We start from the raw sequence: 16,584 nt of genomic DNA, 5'->3' as shown, positions 1-16,584 counted from the left end.
CTAACAAGTAAATGTCCACACAAAACATTTTAACAAAAATTTGTGACTACAATGCCCAAATTACTGAAAATAATGGGAAGTGTTCCTCACTGGTGGACTCACAGAAAGGGGCCTTTGTAGCATTTGTCCCTATGGAATGCTCAAAATCAGCGTAACATTGTGTTTTCTTTGTGCAGGAAAAATCGAGACAGGTGAGTTTTAAGAAATTGGTGAACACTGCACAAACTTGAATTCAAATTGTAACATACCTAACAATAAGGAGAATCCCAATTCAGAGCGCAACCGAGTAAGCCCAATGGCATCCATGATCCATCCAATACACCTTGGATCTCTAAATACATCAGCAATGTTACTGTCATATTTTCTAGCAAATTGACCAATCCAAATTTATGCAGCTCTCAGAGCTGAGCTCTGACGTATGCCTAAAGCGATCGAAAATAAAAACAAAAAGGGTACTCACATGGGCAAAAGTTGTCCAACAAATCAACAAAATGAAATAGGCGGCCTTGGTCCAACAGTGACTGATGATAAAAATTTCAAAATATCATACTAATAAGCACAAATTAACCCGGCGGCCGCTGGGCCTCCGCGCCACCCGCCGGCCGCTGGGGGGGGCATAAAGTTGCCCCCCCTTTACTTCTGCGACGATATCGTCGCAACGCGAAGAGATAGAGAAGCGAAACTTTGCACACATCTTCCTGAATACCTAGCCGAGGTTGTGTCCAAATTTGGTGTCGATCTCATTTGAAATGACGTCACAGTGACGTCATAAGTGAAATTATAGATTTGCGACTCTCATATTCCTCACGATACATCACATATATGGGACCGAATATAAAGGGCCAATTATTGGTCAGAAACTAGATGGAAGTGTAGTAAGATGTTTTAGGATGACAGCAGGTGCTGTCTAGTTCATTTACAGTCGAGTTTCATGCTCAGCGTCATCAGAAACGGTCCATATCGGAAAACGACAAAACTTTATGACGTCACTGTGACGTCATCTTAGGTGCTACAACCACCAAACTTTCCTCAAACATTGCCTAGGTATTCATTTGAAGCTATGCCAAGTTTCACGTTCGTAGCTCATCAGGTTTCGGAGATATTTCACAAAACGTAAAGGGGGGGGCAACTTTATGCCCCCCCCCAGCGGCTCGTGGGTTAAGAACCACAGCACCCTAGCGTGGGATATTTTAAGAATTACATCCAAAAATGACCAAAAACACCGGTAATAGCGTATCAATTGACGCATGACAGCACTGGAATCGCCTAATACTGCTAGTAGTGAAAGCTTTATGTTTCATCATCATACTTGATATTTTGAGAATCGACACTAATATTGAAAGAGCTACAGCAATAGTAGCAGAATAAAATCTACTTAGTTATACACAGTAAAAATAATAAAATGAAAATCTTTCCTGTTAGCTTGAAAATGTCTTCCAACAAATGTGTCAGTTATTACGCTTTGGCGAACTCCTTTTTCTTAGGGACTCTTTAGCTCTAAATATCAGCCGTTGGTCTCTTTATTTTGCTTTCATCTGCAGCGCACAAGTGACAAACAACTTTACGGCGAGCAAGTTGTTCAGTTTGATGGCCTGTGGTGGCATTGCCTGTGGCCTGCGTTGGAGTATTAACCTACAACACACACACGTAGAATGCCTAAAAAATTAACATTGAATAGATTATAGCGCGTTAATATATGACTTTATGTGAATGTTACTGTTAACATGCATCTTCATATTTGCTTAAAAGCATTACATTGACATGATTCATCGTTCGTTGTCATTTGCTAATCGTGATTTGGATTTGAGTCAGAGGGAGACTTAATATAATTTATATATTGCTCTTTCATAAATCAAAAAGTTTGTATGTTATGTGTCAGCTTCCTTTGGCTGTGGATTCTTATGGATTGGTGCAGGCCATGGGAGTGAAGTTTTTGTGCCAAGTTGGACATGTGCACTCCTTTCTTCGTGTTCAGTCAGTTCCGTGACATCCAGTGGATGCAATGCTGAGCCTTTTATCAGTTGCCAGTTAAACACTTGAACACTACGTCATAGGCACCAGAAAATGAAGGATGGTCATAAATGGATGCATAATTAACCATTATTCCAATTCCTATTATTCCTTTGTTGTAGTAATGGATATTCAAGCGGGTGGGTTCAATCATGTCACTTTGTGCAGGTGGTTGGTGCATCTCTACTGCATTTTGGGCTACAGCCCACATCAAGCAGTGTGCATGTGCCTTAGGCTCAGATTTATATTGATATACTGTAGGATATGAAGTTCTGGGGTACTGTGTTATGTATAATGTAGATGTGCTCCACTGCCTCTGTCCATTAGGCTTAAGATACAGGTTGTAGATCAGATTCATCTTCTTTTATCTTCATTCACATTCATGATATCAGTTTGTTTCACAGGGCTGTAGTGTAGGTCAAGGTGAATCAATTTTATGAAAAGACACCTTGGCTAAAGAAGCATTGAAGCTTGTTTGGAACAATAGTTCTAAAGCAATATTTCTTCAATGTTTCAAGGAGTTGGTTGATGTTTGTTTGTAACCAGCAAACAAGAAAAGTGTGTTCTTTGAGTGGCAAGTGAAGAAAAAACATGGAATTTGTCATTGGTGGACTTGCAGGATGTTGTGCTGGTGTTATCACCAACCCACTTGATGTGATCAAAACTAGGATGCAACTGCAAGGGGAGCTGAAACAAGCAGGCAGATATGTAGTGCATTACAGGAATGTGTTCCATGCTGCCTATGCCATTGCACGTGCAGATGGCATCTTGGCTCTCCAGAAGGGGCTTTCACCTGCCCTTTGCTATCAAATGATGATGAATGGTGTCAGACTTGGCACTTTCCACATCCTGGAGGACTCAGGAATAATGAGAACCAATGATGCAGTGAGCCCATGGAAATATGTGTGTGGAGGTGCCTTTGCTGGTGCGCTCGGCAGTTACTTTGGCAGCCCATTCTATCTAGTAAGTGCAATATTTCCGTTTTTTAATGTTTTTCTTTCTCCTCTTTGGGACTTGCAACATGTGTTTTGGTTAAATCTCTTGTTATATCTCCATTCACTCTAATTATTCATAAGTCTTGAAGAATATAAGGGCAAAATGTAGACGAAACAAGCCTATTGATAATATTCAGTTCTGATTGGGTTGTATTGTGTGACTTACATTGTACAGTTTAAATTGTGGCAAATAGTTTAAATTGTATTTAGCATATAGAGCTGTTTGTATCTGACTGTGGCCCACAGTGCCCCCTAGTCTCTGCTCACGCCACTATCCTGTCTCCATCTGCAGGTGAAGACGCACCTGCAGACCCAGAGCGCCACTATCGGGGTGGGCCACCAGCACCGCCACGGCGGCCTGGCGGCAGCGCTGCGCGCCATCTACGGCCGACACGGCGCGCGCGGCCTGTGGCGCGGCAGCGTGTCGGGCCTGCCGCGCGTCATGGTCGGCTCGGCCACCCAGCTCACCACCTTCTCCGCCTCCCGCGAGGCCATCGAGCGAGCAAAGGTACACCGGGACGGGGAGCATAGAGAGACGAACCGCCAGACACTATCTTACGCACCCAGGGATTGAGGGATGAGGTGAGAGAAGAGTAACGACTGAGGCATTCCACGTCAAATCAAACACCGAAATCCGTCATCCCCTTCGATTTTTCTGAAAATTTGTAGGCAGACTGGGCATGGTTCAAAACTGAGTTACGTATAATATTTTCGAAATTTGATAACTTATCGCTGAGATATAGGTCATCGAATATAGCGAAAAATGCCACACATCAATTTTTTAAATGGCTATAACTCTGGTTCCTTTTCTGGTATCAAAATGATATTAACAGGGTCGTATAGGCAATTAATAAGGCTTTGATTTTTAATTATAAAATTAAATTGAAGTGACCTTGAAATGCATTTGACCTTGAATTAAAACAGAAAAATTTAAATAGCAAAAAACACGTCACCTTCGATTTGGGTAATTTTTACATATTATGTCCGTCACAATGTTCCTAACCATCTGTGAAAAAATTGGAGTGGGCCATTCATAACTTTCGCGGCAAACGCCGTTTTCATGCATCAACATCACGCAACCGCGCGTGACCTTGAAAGACAGAGTCAAGACATGCTTGCATGTGTACACTTTCTGAAATGAATGATTGCTGATAAATGATATCCCAAACTCTGCGAGAATGGAAATGCATAGTCATCGTAGTCAAGCATTCACGTTCCATAGTAAAAGTGTCTCAGGCAAACGGTATTTTGCGGTGAATTTTGAGCCGTGTGGAAATGCATCATGAAGTAAATTCAACGAAAACATTATCACGCAACGATATCTTCACGTCATTTGATCTTCACTATACGAAAGAACATACATTTTTTAGTATGTATGGGAAATTTCTAGTTAATCCAATAATAAATATGGCAGTTAGAGGCCTGCTAAGAGTAACATGTCGCCGGCTGAGGCGGGCTCGGCCGATGCGGGAAACGCAGCAATCACAATTTTGTGTTTACACGCTCATATTTCAATTGTTTACCAACCGATTTTCAAAATTCTTTCACCATAAGATTGCCTGTACATTTCTTAGTCTTCTCACAAAATTTGACGCGAATCGAACGTAATCAGCGGTAGGGAGCGCGATGTAAAGACGGAACCGTTCCGTTCCGTCCCGGCACAGTCTACAATTCAGGCGGCGCGTAGCGGTCGGCGCCGGCTGCCGAGTCGCCGCGTCGCTGCGGCGACAGGATGTTCACTTTACACCGCTATTACTAGAACAGTTGTGAACCGATTTTCTTATTGCTTGCACGATGAGATGTCCAATTCAATTCTTGACAGGTAGCCATAATTAATTTCGCATTAATCTTATGAGATATTGGCGAAAAACAGGAGGGGTGGGCGAAATTCGCTCTTCCCCCTCCACTGCGCGTGCTAACATACGTTTGCATATGTGCAATTTTCTTCAAAACTTATGAATGGCCCACTCTAATTTTTTCACAGGTTGTTAAGAATATGGTAGGCAATAAAATATATGAAAATGAGCCAAATCGAAGGTGACGTGTTTTTTGCTATTTCAATATTTGTGCTTAAGTACAGAGTTAAGCAAATTTCAAGGTCATATATTTAAGTAGGTGCAACTCTTAACAAATGCTTAAGAAATTACCTAAACAGTAAGGTTTATTTCAGGGGCGTCGCCGACGGGGGGGTCGGGGGGGTCGTGACCCCCCCACTCTTGAAAACTGGGGGTGTCGACCCCCCCACTTTTTGCGATGCTGAGTATGCTTTTTTAGCTTTTATGTCAGTGAAGCAGGCGTCAGCAACACCAACAAATACATCAGATTCAAAATCGTTTCAAGAGCTCCCTAAAGCCAATTAGCCAATTACCTAAAGGTCAATTAGCTGTGGGCGGGGAACACCAGCACAACAATGTTTTTAAGTAGCCCCCATCCTAGTATACCTTTTTATCCCTCAAAGGATTGGACGCGCCAAAACTGCCCCGAGCGTTCGTCTGATCGTTTAAAAAAAATGGTCGCAGTCGATTCGTCGGATCAGTACCTAACTACAAAACTACAAACTAGCCTCAGCCCCATGGCTACCGTCACAACTAGCTGCACAGTGCACATGTAGGGGAAAGGGAGTCAGATGGAACAGTCTCGGGCTTTCGCAAAGAAGTCGCGCAAAAAGGAGCCGATTGCAACAAAACTTCCGGTGCGCTCGAGTTAATCACCTACTTAAAATAAATCGATATCCCTGATTCAATTAAAGATGACCTTAGTTCACTTTTTCATAACGTGCTTTTAATTGATAGGGTAGTTTTTGGAGCTGATTTTGAATTTAGCGCCCATCTGAACATTTAAGAAGTAGTTGTGTTGCTTATTCATATAACATGCTAGGAAGCAATCGGTGGTGGTCATCCACTATTAGGTACTGGTCGATCTGACCTGACCTGATCTACCCAAATGCATGGAGTCATCATCTTCGTTCAAAACTAAGATAACATTCGTAATCAGAACCTCGAAAAACCATCACAACTTACATTCGTTAAGTTCTAGCAGGTCCCGAGTTTCTCTACTTATTGGCGATGACCTGAGTCCTGAGATGACCCGAAAACTTGTAAATGGGTATCATCGGCTTTCTCTCGTCACGGGCAGCATGCTCTTTTTTCCGCAAACCTCTAGATCGATCAGGGGTCGAAAGCATGCCTCAGCGTTAGTTTAGTATACGTTATACGTTAGCGACTGGGAAACCACCAATAGAAGGGCTACAGTGAAGCAGAAAACTATTCGATAGCTCTTTTAACGCTCTTTCGCTAGCTTCGCGTTAGATTTCATCTCAGGTCTATGTTTGGCCCATAAGAAGGCAAACAGCTAACTGGACAGATTCTGCCGAAACATCTGCTTTGCAATAACTTTCGATTCCGTGAATTTGTATGGTATGTACATATGTTGTCTTGTCACCACCGTCTTGATCTCTTTGAGACGCGTCACATGAGTTAAAATTTGACCATTCAGAATTAACGTTAAAACGACCTCAGGTCAACGTTATGTCCTGATCGAAAAAGGACCTCCTGCTGCATATGAATGGATCCGTGTTGTTGAGCTGAACAGTGAACACCTTCCAGGTGCTGTCATCGCTCTACCGCGTCTTCGTCAAAAGTTGTAGAAAAAAATGCTGGTGGCCATCGATGGACATTTCCACTAATGACCTTTCGAGTCATCACTCGCCATAAGTTGCACCCTGTCCCTGGCAATGATGAGCTGATTTGTCATGGCTCCAAAGATATTTTGCGTTTTTGACGAACCTTTTCAAAGCAGGAGGCATTCGTGCTTTTCTAATTTCTCATTATTTTCTAATGATGAGGTCACGTATTTGACCTGCCTTCAGATCATAGATGTAAATCCTCAGTTAGAATCATGAATTGCTGACACGTATAACCCCATACATTAGGTACCTATACAGTGTACCAAATTTCGAAGTTATGGGAGAAAAGCTACAAGAATGGCGAGAGGGGAAAGTTTTATAGAGGCATACCGTGTAACTGAACTTGACATGGCGACCTGACCTTAACCCTAGAACGCCTAGGGGGGGGGGGGTTGTATCAACCCCCCCCCCCTGAGGTTTTTCGAAGTGCACGCTAAACGGCTTGTCGTAGCGGGCTGAAATTTTCAATACCCTCTGGGGCAACCTTTGCGCATCTTTTGCCGAAAAAAAATTGATCGGGTCATGTCAGGTCACGGAGTTATGACGTCATAAGAGGTACAGCCTCCGGCCGACAGTTACCAAACGTGTGCGCCGAATCCCTAGGTTTTCTGCCGGTGATACCCACATCGTTTGATGGATCATGATGAAACTTCCCATGCATGTTGGGGCAAGCATTGGCTATCGTGTGGTGCAAGAAAATTGACCGGGTCAGGTCAGGTCACGGAGCTATGACGTCACAAGAGGAACAGCGTCCGGTACTATTTTTGAAAAGCGCCCGAACCACTATTTTGCTAATTCTTGTCACCTCAATGGGAATATGCACTATGCAGCAATATTAGCTTCTATAGGGAGCAAATGGACCTCCCAAATCCAAAAATACAATCAGATTTCAAAAATTTAAATTTTGATTTTTCGAATTTCTGACGCCGACTGTGACCTTGCCGACTTCCGGCGCTCCCAACGCGCCATTTTTAGAGCTAGGGAAACGAAATACATACCAAACGATAGAGAATTGATCAAGGAACACGATAGTGAAGGTTTCAAGTCGATATCTCCCACCGTTTTGCCGCAATCGCCGCGGAAAGTTGAAAAAGTTTGATTTTTTTCGGAAAATTTGACCTTTGACCGGTCATAAGTAGGTCAAATGTTGACCTAGGACCAAAAAATATACCACCAATCGCGAGATCTCGTTGAGAGCAATCCGTTGGTTTTTTCCGCTAAGCTCTACGACCTTCTGTTTCGAAACGCCAGGGGGGGTCGTAACAACCCCCCCCCCTGGTCGTTCGTGTTATGAGAGATGGCCTGGTCGTGCGAGGGTTAAGTGACCAGTGATAATTTTTACGCAAGTGATGTAGGTAGGTATACCTACCTAATAGGTTATACCAAATTTGGCGGCGCTGCGCGCCGATTTGTTACACACGCACACACACACATACGCACGCACAAAACTGGGAAGTGTGGCAAAAAAACACCCCTACCCATCGGGTGAAGACCCGACCCCCCCACTCAAAAATCCGTGGCGACGCCCCTGGTTTATTTCATTCAAATCAAACAAGTACAACCAAAGTTATGGTCATTCAAAAATATAAAGATGCAACATTTTGTAAAAATTTGATGCCCTATATTTAGAAGACCTGTGGTCAGAATGTGCAAAAAACATCAATGTAATGTCCGGGGCCACACAGGAACTCGCTCACAAATTTATAATGAAATCGCTGATGGTAAGGTGCAAAACAGCCGATTTTTGTTCGATTTGACGTGGAATGCCCCGACTGGAAGAGACGTAGTCGGCATTCTGATGGTCACTGATCAGTCCATTTGCCCGGGAAGCCGGTCTGTTTAGGGTATGCTATTCTTACACCAATTTCTGGTAATAATTTCTCCAAGAACATCTTGTATGCTTTATGATAACTGGCTGTCAATTATTTTTGTTGTCGCATTGTCACACTGTTGCCGTTTTGTTTGTATCTGGCTGCTGCCCTTTGCCAGCTGATTGAGGCTCGTTCGTCTGAACCTGTCGCTCCCCGTGTGACCAGGTGCTGCCGCCGGGGAGCTTCCTCTCCACGCTGGCGGCCAGCATGCTCTGCGGCGCCGCCGTCGTCGTCATGATGACGCCCTTCGACGTCATCGCCACGCGGCTCTACAACCAAGGTGAGCAGGCTCGGCAGCTATTTGTATTGAGTTATAACAGAGGCTTGAATGCATTGCACGATGAACTTTCATGTTGTGTACGCGATATCAGACTATATAGCAGTGAAGTGACTTAATGGGTCATTCACCTTCTCTATCTAATGTCATGCAGCTTGCGTTCTCTGGTCTCTAAAGGTTTGGTGTGTTGCGCAGCTTGACGTTTCCTCCGCTCTGTCACAGCTAAAAGTTTACATTTTCGATAAATTGTGTGATAACTGATAATGGACTGGGTGACCAGATCTAACACCACTTCTCCACCTCGCGCGCAGGCGTGGACAGCAGCGGCCGCGGCCTGCAGTACCGCGGATACGTGGACTGCGTGCTCAAGATCCTGCGCTCGGAGGGACCGCGCGGCTTCTACAAGGGCGTGACGGCCAACTGGCTGCGCGTCGGACCGCACTCGGTGCTCAACATGAGCTTCTGGTCGTACCTGAGGGCCGTCCTGGGAGAGGCTCGTGCCGGGGATGAGGGGTCGGTCGCGGCAGACTAACGTCGGGGACGAGCGGTCGGCAGCAACAGACTATTGGCGAGGACGAGGGGGTGGCGGCCGTCATAAGTGCCTTCAGCGCCCTCCAGGTCGTCGGCGAGAGATTCAGTCGGAGGTTTAGTATGAATTTTATGGAGATTCTCTGTCGCAGAACGGTACAGCTCGCCAGATGAGGTGACGAAGTGCCGGTAGAATTGGGCTACACCTGCGGCAGACGCGGCGATCAGGTGTTAGTCGCCTCTGAACTCAGCGCTCGGCCAGTGCGGAAAACGCCTTTTCCACCGATCATACGTTGCTTAGTGGCAACGGAATGTCTTCCAGGTCAGTAAGTGCCCAGTAGTGTTTATAGTGATGCAGTTTAGCAGGGCTTTTGTGGATTAAGGTTGTGTTCGTACAATCACCGCACAACTTCGGAGTCGCCCCGCCGAAAAAAAACTTGTTTCAGAAACGATAATCTTGTTTCGTAATCATGGTTGCCTCCTGGGTTGTGTCCCGATGGTGCATTTCACGGTTAATTTGGTGTTACCAACGTTCCTACTTTCTCATATGTTTTAACGATGCATAACATAACGACATATTAGTGTATGTTAAATATAGTGGCAGCTCTTCAGTCAGTCTCCATGCTGCATTATGTTACATGTGTTAGTCACCCTTATTTACTTATTTGTGCAATATGTATGGCTGTCATTTTATCGCATGTAATAAATAAACAATAGATAATGCGCGTACACTGTGAATCGTATGATGTTTTGATTCATTGATACGTCAGCGTCCATTGGTCCATTGTCCATTGGGACCATTGTTGCTGTTGGCAGCAATGCATCAATTGCACCTTGTATCCATAACGGAAATCGTCGCAATACATTTTGTGAAAGCGTACTTTGCTGTTCGTCATTGCCTTTCAACAGTGCCCTTCACACGTGAAACGACACGAGGTTCGCTCTCCCTGCTAACTGCGCCTGCAGTTGTACACGGCTGGTTTGTCAGTTTGTCAAAATACCCTGCTTCCAACTTACGGTCAACAGTCACCAATCAACTCCCTGTTCTGTCTCGGATGATTTGTCCGCTTTCTGTCATAGTCTCAAAAAGGTCCTCTTCACATGGTCACGCGATGTATTCAAACAGTGATGAGGCGGTAACAATCGGACTCAGTAGGGCTTCTGTTTGTGTTTGCCGCGCTGTTTGTGGGTGGGCGCCTTGGCGTCTCGGCGTTGGGAGGAGCTGGGCCTGGCGCCCGGCCTCCAGAGGGTCAGCATGCCGCCCTCGCCGCCAGTCACCAGCTCGCCAGTCTGAGGAACCGGGGGGGGGGGGGGGTGTCAGTGTCAGTGTCAGCATACCGCCCTCGCCGCCAGTCTGAGGGACCAGAGGGTGTCAGTGTCAAACAGAGGACGTAGAATGTGGGATCTGGGTGAAATACGGATGGCACCGGGGGAACCGGGAGACCGAAGCTGCATTGGCGTAGACATTACCGTTTGGGACAGGGGAAACAATACAGTGACACCATGAATTTACGGATTACATTGAAACTATTCACGCAAAGCGACGCTGAGCTTCCCGACGAGGTGGATGGTAGCCATAACCGACTGAGCTACATGGTATGGCTGTCAATCCAGAGGCTGACGAAAATACATCAAACACACACGAACTAGGCATGAGAGGCTGATGGCATCGAGCTACAGGATACCAACCAACGGATGGGTAACACAAACACACATCCTGTTTTTTCTCCATCGATTATGTCCTATCACTGACGATAAGCACGATCAGCCCCAGCACCGTGACGCGGTCCGCCGCTACCCACCCCGCCCCGTCTTACCGCCGGGCTGAAGGCACTGGCGCGCACCAGCTGCTGGGTGACCTCGGAGTCCTCGAGCAGCGCGTGCGGCGTCAAACGGTCGCCGTCTATCCGCAGCAGGCGCAGACAGCCGTGACTGCGGAAGGACAAGGGCGTTGGAGATCACGCATCGCTGGTTTATTATCTGCACACAGGTGATCCGAGCGAGCTCACAGTTTGCAGGCATAGCGATTAGAGATGTCGCTGCTAGTCAGGGTGCAAGTGACGCTCGTTGACGCTCGTCCATACATGGTGCCTATCGTTTGCCTGTTCCGATACGAACACTACGCAGGCATTCTAACAAAATATGTATATAGCACCGAAGCAAAGTATATGTAATCAAAAGCGTCCTCGTATAATCTAGAAACAAAACATCAGACTGTACTCCATATCAAGGCTTACACGATCAACTACCTCCGTTATTTTGCACTCAGTTCAGGCCCCCTGCCATTCTCTGTCGCTCAGCAGCTCACCCTTCTTTGGTGGTGGCTCCGGCGACGGCCAGGACGTCTCCCTCGGCGGTCTGGTGGCAGCTCTCTACGTAGCACACCTCAGACATGGTCCGCTGTGGGTCAGGGGCGCCAGTGTCACATACATTATACATAGCACAGCTCCGAGTCGTCCGCTGTTGGTCACGGGGAGCGTCCCCATCACGGGCCGCGCACACAGAGAAACGTAACATCAATCATCATGGACAGGCGCACAGGAGTTTGGATCGCATGACAGATTAGTGCAAGAAGAGACGTCGGATGGAGAAGGCGAATTGATTCGTAAAACAGATCGTCGCAATATGTTTCACAAATCACGAGACATTGCACGAAAGCTTTAGAAAAAACAGCCCTCGAGACATCCCAGATATTCAACCACTGACTATTCGTAAAAATTCATAGAATTACTGAAAGCTGCTGTAGAAACAGTGCAGGTGTGATTTCCTGGGCTCTGGATTACAAGCACTCCCCTTCCTCCGACCGCTGCCCACTGTCGCTCGACCATCCGCGATCAGTGGCCATCCGCGTGCTCACCCGAATGGCCTGTGCGACCTCCTGCCGTCCGAACTGGGCAGTCCGCTCCGACTCCTGCAGGTCCCAGAGCTGCAGCTCCTCCGTGTCAAGCACCACCGCCAGGTGACGGCCGTCGGACCGCTCGTACCTGGGAGAGGGCGAGGACCGTGATACTAACGACAGACAGTACACACTACACACTACACACTACACAGCACCACGGCCAGGTGATGACCGTCGGGCCGCTCGTACCTGAGGGGGGGGGGGGAGGTTCGTCTTATAACACTGTCAGACTGTTACACCACCGCCAGGTGACGGCCGTCGGGCCGCTCGTTCCTGAGGGAAGAGACGCCGTGGGTTTATCGTACAACCTAACCAGACAATGCACTGTAATACAGGCACATGGGGCGGCCGCCCCCGCTCGTACCTGGGGGCATGGGGTCAGTGGGGTCATGGTATAACTCTGCCAGACTTTAACACCACAGCTAGAAGGCAGCCGCCGCACTGCTCGAGCCTGGGCAATGAGCGAGACCGAGTCATTGCTCCAGTGGCAAATACTGAAATGGTACGCCGAGACTGGCAGCTAAGCCGCCGTTGTAAGCCCCTGCAGTCGCAATCATACACTTCCGCCAGCATTGAGTGCAGAAGATCCATAGTAAATACAGTGAGCACATGACAAACATAGCATCAGTTCGTCACAGCCTGACTCGGCGAAACGGTAATGGCATTTATAAGCGGATTAAGCATCAACCAGATACCAGAGCGTGCCCCTGAATAGACAACCCTAGAACGAGATATTGCATATGGATACATCAGTGCACACGACTGCTGCACTCACTGCCCACGTGATTTGAACACGTCGACACCATCCATCGCTCGTTTGCATCACGTGACCTCTCGCTGACACCAGCCTCTGTCGGTCTCTGCCCATCACGTGACCTCGTCAAACGCCAGCCTCTGAGTGTGTGACTCACCACGTGACTGAGCTGACGGAGGACTCGGTGTTCAGAGTCGCCTGGAGCGCGTCGTCCTCGGAGGTCTGAGTGACGTCGAACACGTTCACGTATCCGTCCGTGGAGCCGGTGGCCAGCGCGCCGCTGTCGGTCGGGTGGAAACGTACCTGGGGGGAGAGGGCGCAGTGTCACAGCGTGAGCAGTGCCGCCTGGGAGGCGGGGTCGGTAAGCGGGCTGGGTGTAATGGTCGAGACAGTGAATAAATAAACTGAGTTCCGATATCATTTCAACCTTTTCTCCAATTCCGTATTCTGTCTAACGAAGTGTGACATAATCCAGCGGTACATACAAATAGTATGTCGAAATAATACAATGGTACGGATAATACAATAAAATACGCCGCGAACGAAGCAAGTAATCCGTTATCACAACAGTCCACCCTTTCTCTTATCGTAGCCGTTTCAACAGTCCAAATCTACGGCATCCCTTCTACCGTGCCGTGACCATCCTCAGATCTACGCCCATGACACCCAGCCTCTCCCAGTCACAACAGTACACTTTCCCCCCAGTACCCTAGCGGTTCACAGCTCTCTCCCAGTCCGCCCCTTGCCGACGTACCGTGGAGAGTTCGTCCGTGTGCGACTCCCAGTAGCCTCCGAGCGGCATCGGCTGTCGCACGTCCCAGAACACCAGGTAAGCGTCCTGGTCCACCACCTCAGTACCGGCACAGAGGAACCGGCCGGCCGCATTGACGTCCACGCAGGTCAGCGGTTTCCGCTTCTGTAAGGTGGTGTCTGTGGAAGTAGGGGTTGCAGAGTCAGAGAACGGCAGAGACGGAGCCTCAGACGGCGGCGCGGCGGCACTGGTGGTCAGTGTGTGTGCTGTCAACAGGGACAGACGCGTCGGCGGCGGGCCAGGGACCGGCCCCGGCCCGCCGCCGGGTCAGCCGTCAGATATCCGTTCGGAACATCATGCCACAGTGGATACCGGGGGAGGAAAACGTAAAGCGAGCTACATTTGCTGAAGCTAACATACAAGGTTGTTTTGGTAATAACTCAAGCTGCAAAATGTATTTACTAAGATGTTTGAATTTCAGCGACTGTTTCATGACCAGTTAGCACCATGTCATGCCCTCGTCCACCAATCAGCCTGGCGCATGAGGGCAGACACTATAACATCCTGTCTGGAGCTCCGTACCTGAGTGTTCCATTGTCATCTGGCCGGACCGGGTGTCCCACTGTCGCACGGTGCCGTCCAGGGACGAGGAAACCAGCACCGAGTCGCTCCCTGGCACGTACCTAGCATCAAGGAAGGACACACATTGAAAACATGCCCCAAATTGATGATGTGAGAACAGTTGATGTCACTTATATCTACAGAATATATCGCGTAAGGAAGAACTCCAAATGAAAAAAATATGTTAGACAAAACACAGTTGACATCTTCCTTACCAGGGAATGATGAAATCATCAGTAAATTTTACCATTACTTACACAAAGCATCTAATTAAAGCACGTGGCACTGACCTGACGCCTGTGACTTTGTCTGTGTGCCCTCTCATGGAGTGGAGCTTCTTCAAGGTGCCCCAGTCAAACAGTGACAGTGAAAAGTCTGAACATACCGCAGCCAGCTGGGACTGGGACCTGGAAGACATGACATGTGACTGTGTGGAGACTAGAGGCACACCTAATGTAATGTCATTGTTTACTCATAATTGTTTTAGTGTTCCATGGCAATGACATACTCGTATACTCGTATGGCTTCAAGAGATACATAACACAGTTACAAAACCAGTATAACGCCTTTTGGGGCGACTAACGGAGCGAGCGAGAGGGTGAGCCTTGCACGTGCGAAATTTCGAGGGGTACCTCCAACTGACTTGTGCACGGCACCCTACTAACCGGTCTCTAGCGATGTATCAAATTTGAGCACAATCGGCCCAGCCGTTCTCGAGATCTGGAAGCGGCACCCTGCACGTGCGCACATGCAAAATGGGTCCCAACTGACTTTTGCACTGCACCCTACTAACCGGTCCCTAACCATGTACCAAATCTCAGCGCAATCGGTCCAGCCGTTCTCGAGATCTGGAAACGACCCCTGCACGTGCGCACGTGCAGCAGCAACCCAAGTCTGGCACATGGATATGCAGTGCCTAGTGGGTGCCTACCTACATGCCAACTTTCAGCGCAATCGGCCAAGTAGTTACCGAGATATTGCAACAATTACGAAACTGACACCTATTCGTTTTGCACGTGGCACGTGCATAAGGGGTCACCCACATGCATCGGGAATAGTCCAATACTTGGTAGAAGGAATGAAGCTACCCTACAAAAATTACCCCGTGTAAATCGGTCAAGTGGTTCCTGAGATATAGGCCTTGCAAAAGCGTCCGCACGGCCGGCCGGCCGGCCGCTCATACTCAGAAATTTCCGTTAATCTAAGGAAAGACTCCGCTCGCTTCGCTCGCTCCGTAATAAATCCCAAAGAAGCATTAATGGCTAGAGGAAACCTTTTCAGTTCATATATCTCAGTTTAATATGAATAATAAAAGCTGGATTCTGCACCAATTTACAAAATAACTATCTCAATCTCTCTGGCCAATAAACCCTAGGTATAAATTCAGTACTTACCCACTGATAGCCAGGTGTGTAATGTAGTTAGACTTTTTCCCAGAATCACTCAGTTGTCCCAGATATGCAGCTGCGTGATATTCATTAGGGAAATCCTTTTGCATAACATCATACCCCACAGTATCTGTATCCTTTTCAGACTCAATATCTCTGCAGTTCAGATCCATGCTGATTGGTTTCTGGAGAAAGAAAAAACAAAAGGTAAACATATGCCAAGTACAAAAAAAGATCAAAGAAAAACAATGAGGGCCACACTATGTGCTGTCAGATTTCACAATGCAAGCAGGACTTATAATGATTGATGATTCTCAAGCTAGCAGCAGATTTACATTTTGATTTGTAAATCTGCAGCCAGCATGGTTAGCAGTAAGCAGCAAGACATTTGTCACCCCAGAACATGCTGCAACTGGCAGCAGAATTGAGATTTGCAGAATCCCCTCTACCAGCAGCAGATTTGGGCTGATGCAATAAATTGTGTGCTAGCGATGGTGAGACCCACATCAGCATATTCACAAATCTAACATTGAAAATGGAGACTTCAACCAGACCTGTATGGCTGAATGTGCAGCTGCCTGCAATCCAATCACCCAATGTTTCTCTGCCACAAGGACCTTGAGGTTTGAGGTCAACAATCAGTAACCACTTATGATGGAACATAGGTACCTAGGTTAGGTACCTTTTTAAAATGGACTCTGACAGAGGAAGGAGGGAGTCTGAAGATAATGGGAACCACGGGCCTGAACACAATAAACACAAACACAATGTTAGTTGCTGGTACCAGCCGCGGCTAGGTTGCCAG

The 16,584-nt window shown here is 47.3% G+C and overlaps 2 protein-coding genes across 10 annotated transcripts in view; one reads left to right on the top strand and one right to left on the bottom strand.

The window, feature by feature from the left end:
- Positions 1–1,589: 1,589 nt before the first annotated feature.
- On the top strand, positions 1,590–10,093 carry LOC122366289 (solute carrier family 25 member 35-like). 3 transcript variants are annotated; one of them, XM_043338364.1, is made up of 5 exons: positions 1,595–1,624; positions 2,415–2,973; positions 3,298–3,513; positions 8,727–8,841; positions 9,150–10,093. In XM_043338364.1, the coding sequence occupies exons 2-5, from the start codon at positions 2,602–2,604 to the stop codon at positions 9,368–9,370; spliced, it is 924 nt and encodes a 307-aa protein (XP_043194299.1). In that variant the 5' UTR covers positions 1,595–1,624; positions 2,415–2,601; the 3' UTR covers positions 9,371–10,093. The 3 variants fall into 3 exon arrangements, with proteins under 3 accessions (XP_043194298.1, XP_043194299.1, XP_043194301.1); XM_043338366.1 differs by having other exon boundaries at positions 1,608–1,647; XM_043338363.1 differs by having other exon boundaries at positions 1,590–2,973.
- A 367-nt stretch (positions 10,094–10,460) lies between these two features.
- LOC122366286 (WD repeat-containing protein 89-like) overlaps positions 10,461–16,584 on the bottom strand; it is a 36,342-nt gene continuing 30,218 nt past the window's right edge. For 6 of the 7 annotated variants that reach the window (XM_043338357.1, XM_043338358.1, XM_043338360.1 and 3 more), the window contains exons 2-10: positions 15,786–15,964; positions 14,682–14,798; positions 14,353–14,453; positions 13,774–13,949; positions 13,177–13,322; positions 12,224–12,350; positions 11,675–11,766; positions 11,184–11,298; positions 10,461–10,656 (exon numbers count right to left, since the gene is read on the bottom strand). In XM_043338357.1, coding sequence (XP_043194292.1) covers positions 10,516–10,656; positions 11,184–11,298; positions 11,675–11,766; positions 12,224–12,350; positions 13,177–13,322; positions 13,774–13,949; positions 14,353–14,453; positions 14,682–14,798; positions 15,786–15,952 — 1,182 coding nt within the window. In that variant the 5' untranslated portion in view covers positions 15,953–15,964 and the 3' untranslated portion in view covers positions 10,461–10,515. Of the gene's footprint in view, positions 10,657–11,183; positions 11,300–11,674; positions 11,767–12,223; positions 12,351–13,176; positions 13,323–13,773; positions 13,950–14,352; positions 14,454–14,681; positions 14,799–15,785; positions 15,965–16,584 lie in introns of all 7 variants that reach the window. The other variant, XM_043338355.1, reaches the window with a different exon arrangement.

The sequence above is a fragment of the Amphibalanus amphitrite genome, unplaced genomic scaffold (assembly GCF_019059575.1).
Source record: "Amphibalanus amphitrite isolate SeventyFive unplaced genomic scaffold, NRLGWU_Aamphi_draft 000794F_arrow, whole genome shotgun sequence".
NCBI lineage: Eukaryota > Metazoa > Arthropoda > Thecostraca > Balanomorpha > Balanidae > Amphibalanus > Amphibalanus amphitrite.
The sequence above is the reverse complement of the archived record's forward strand: the minus strand, read 5'-3'. Positions and strand labels throughout refer to the sequence as shown.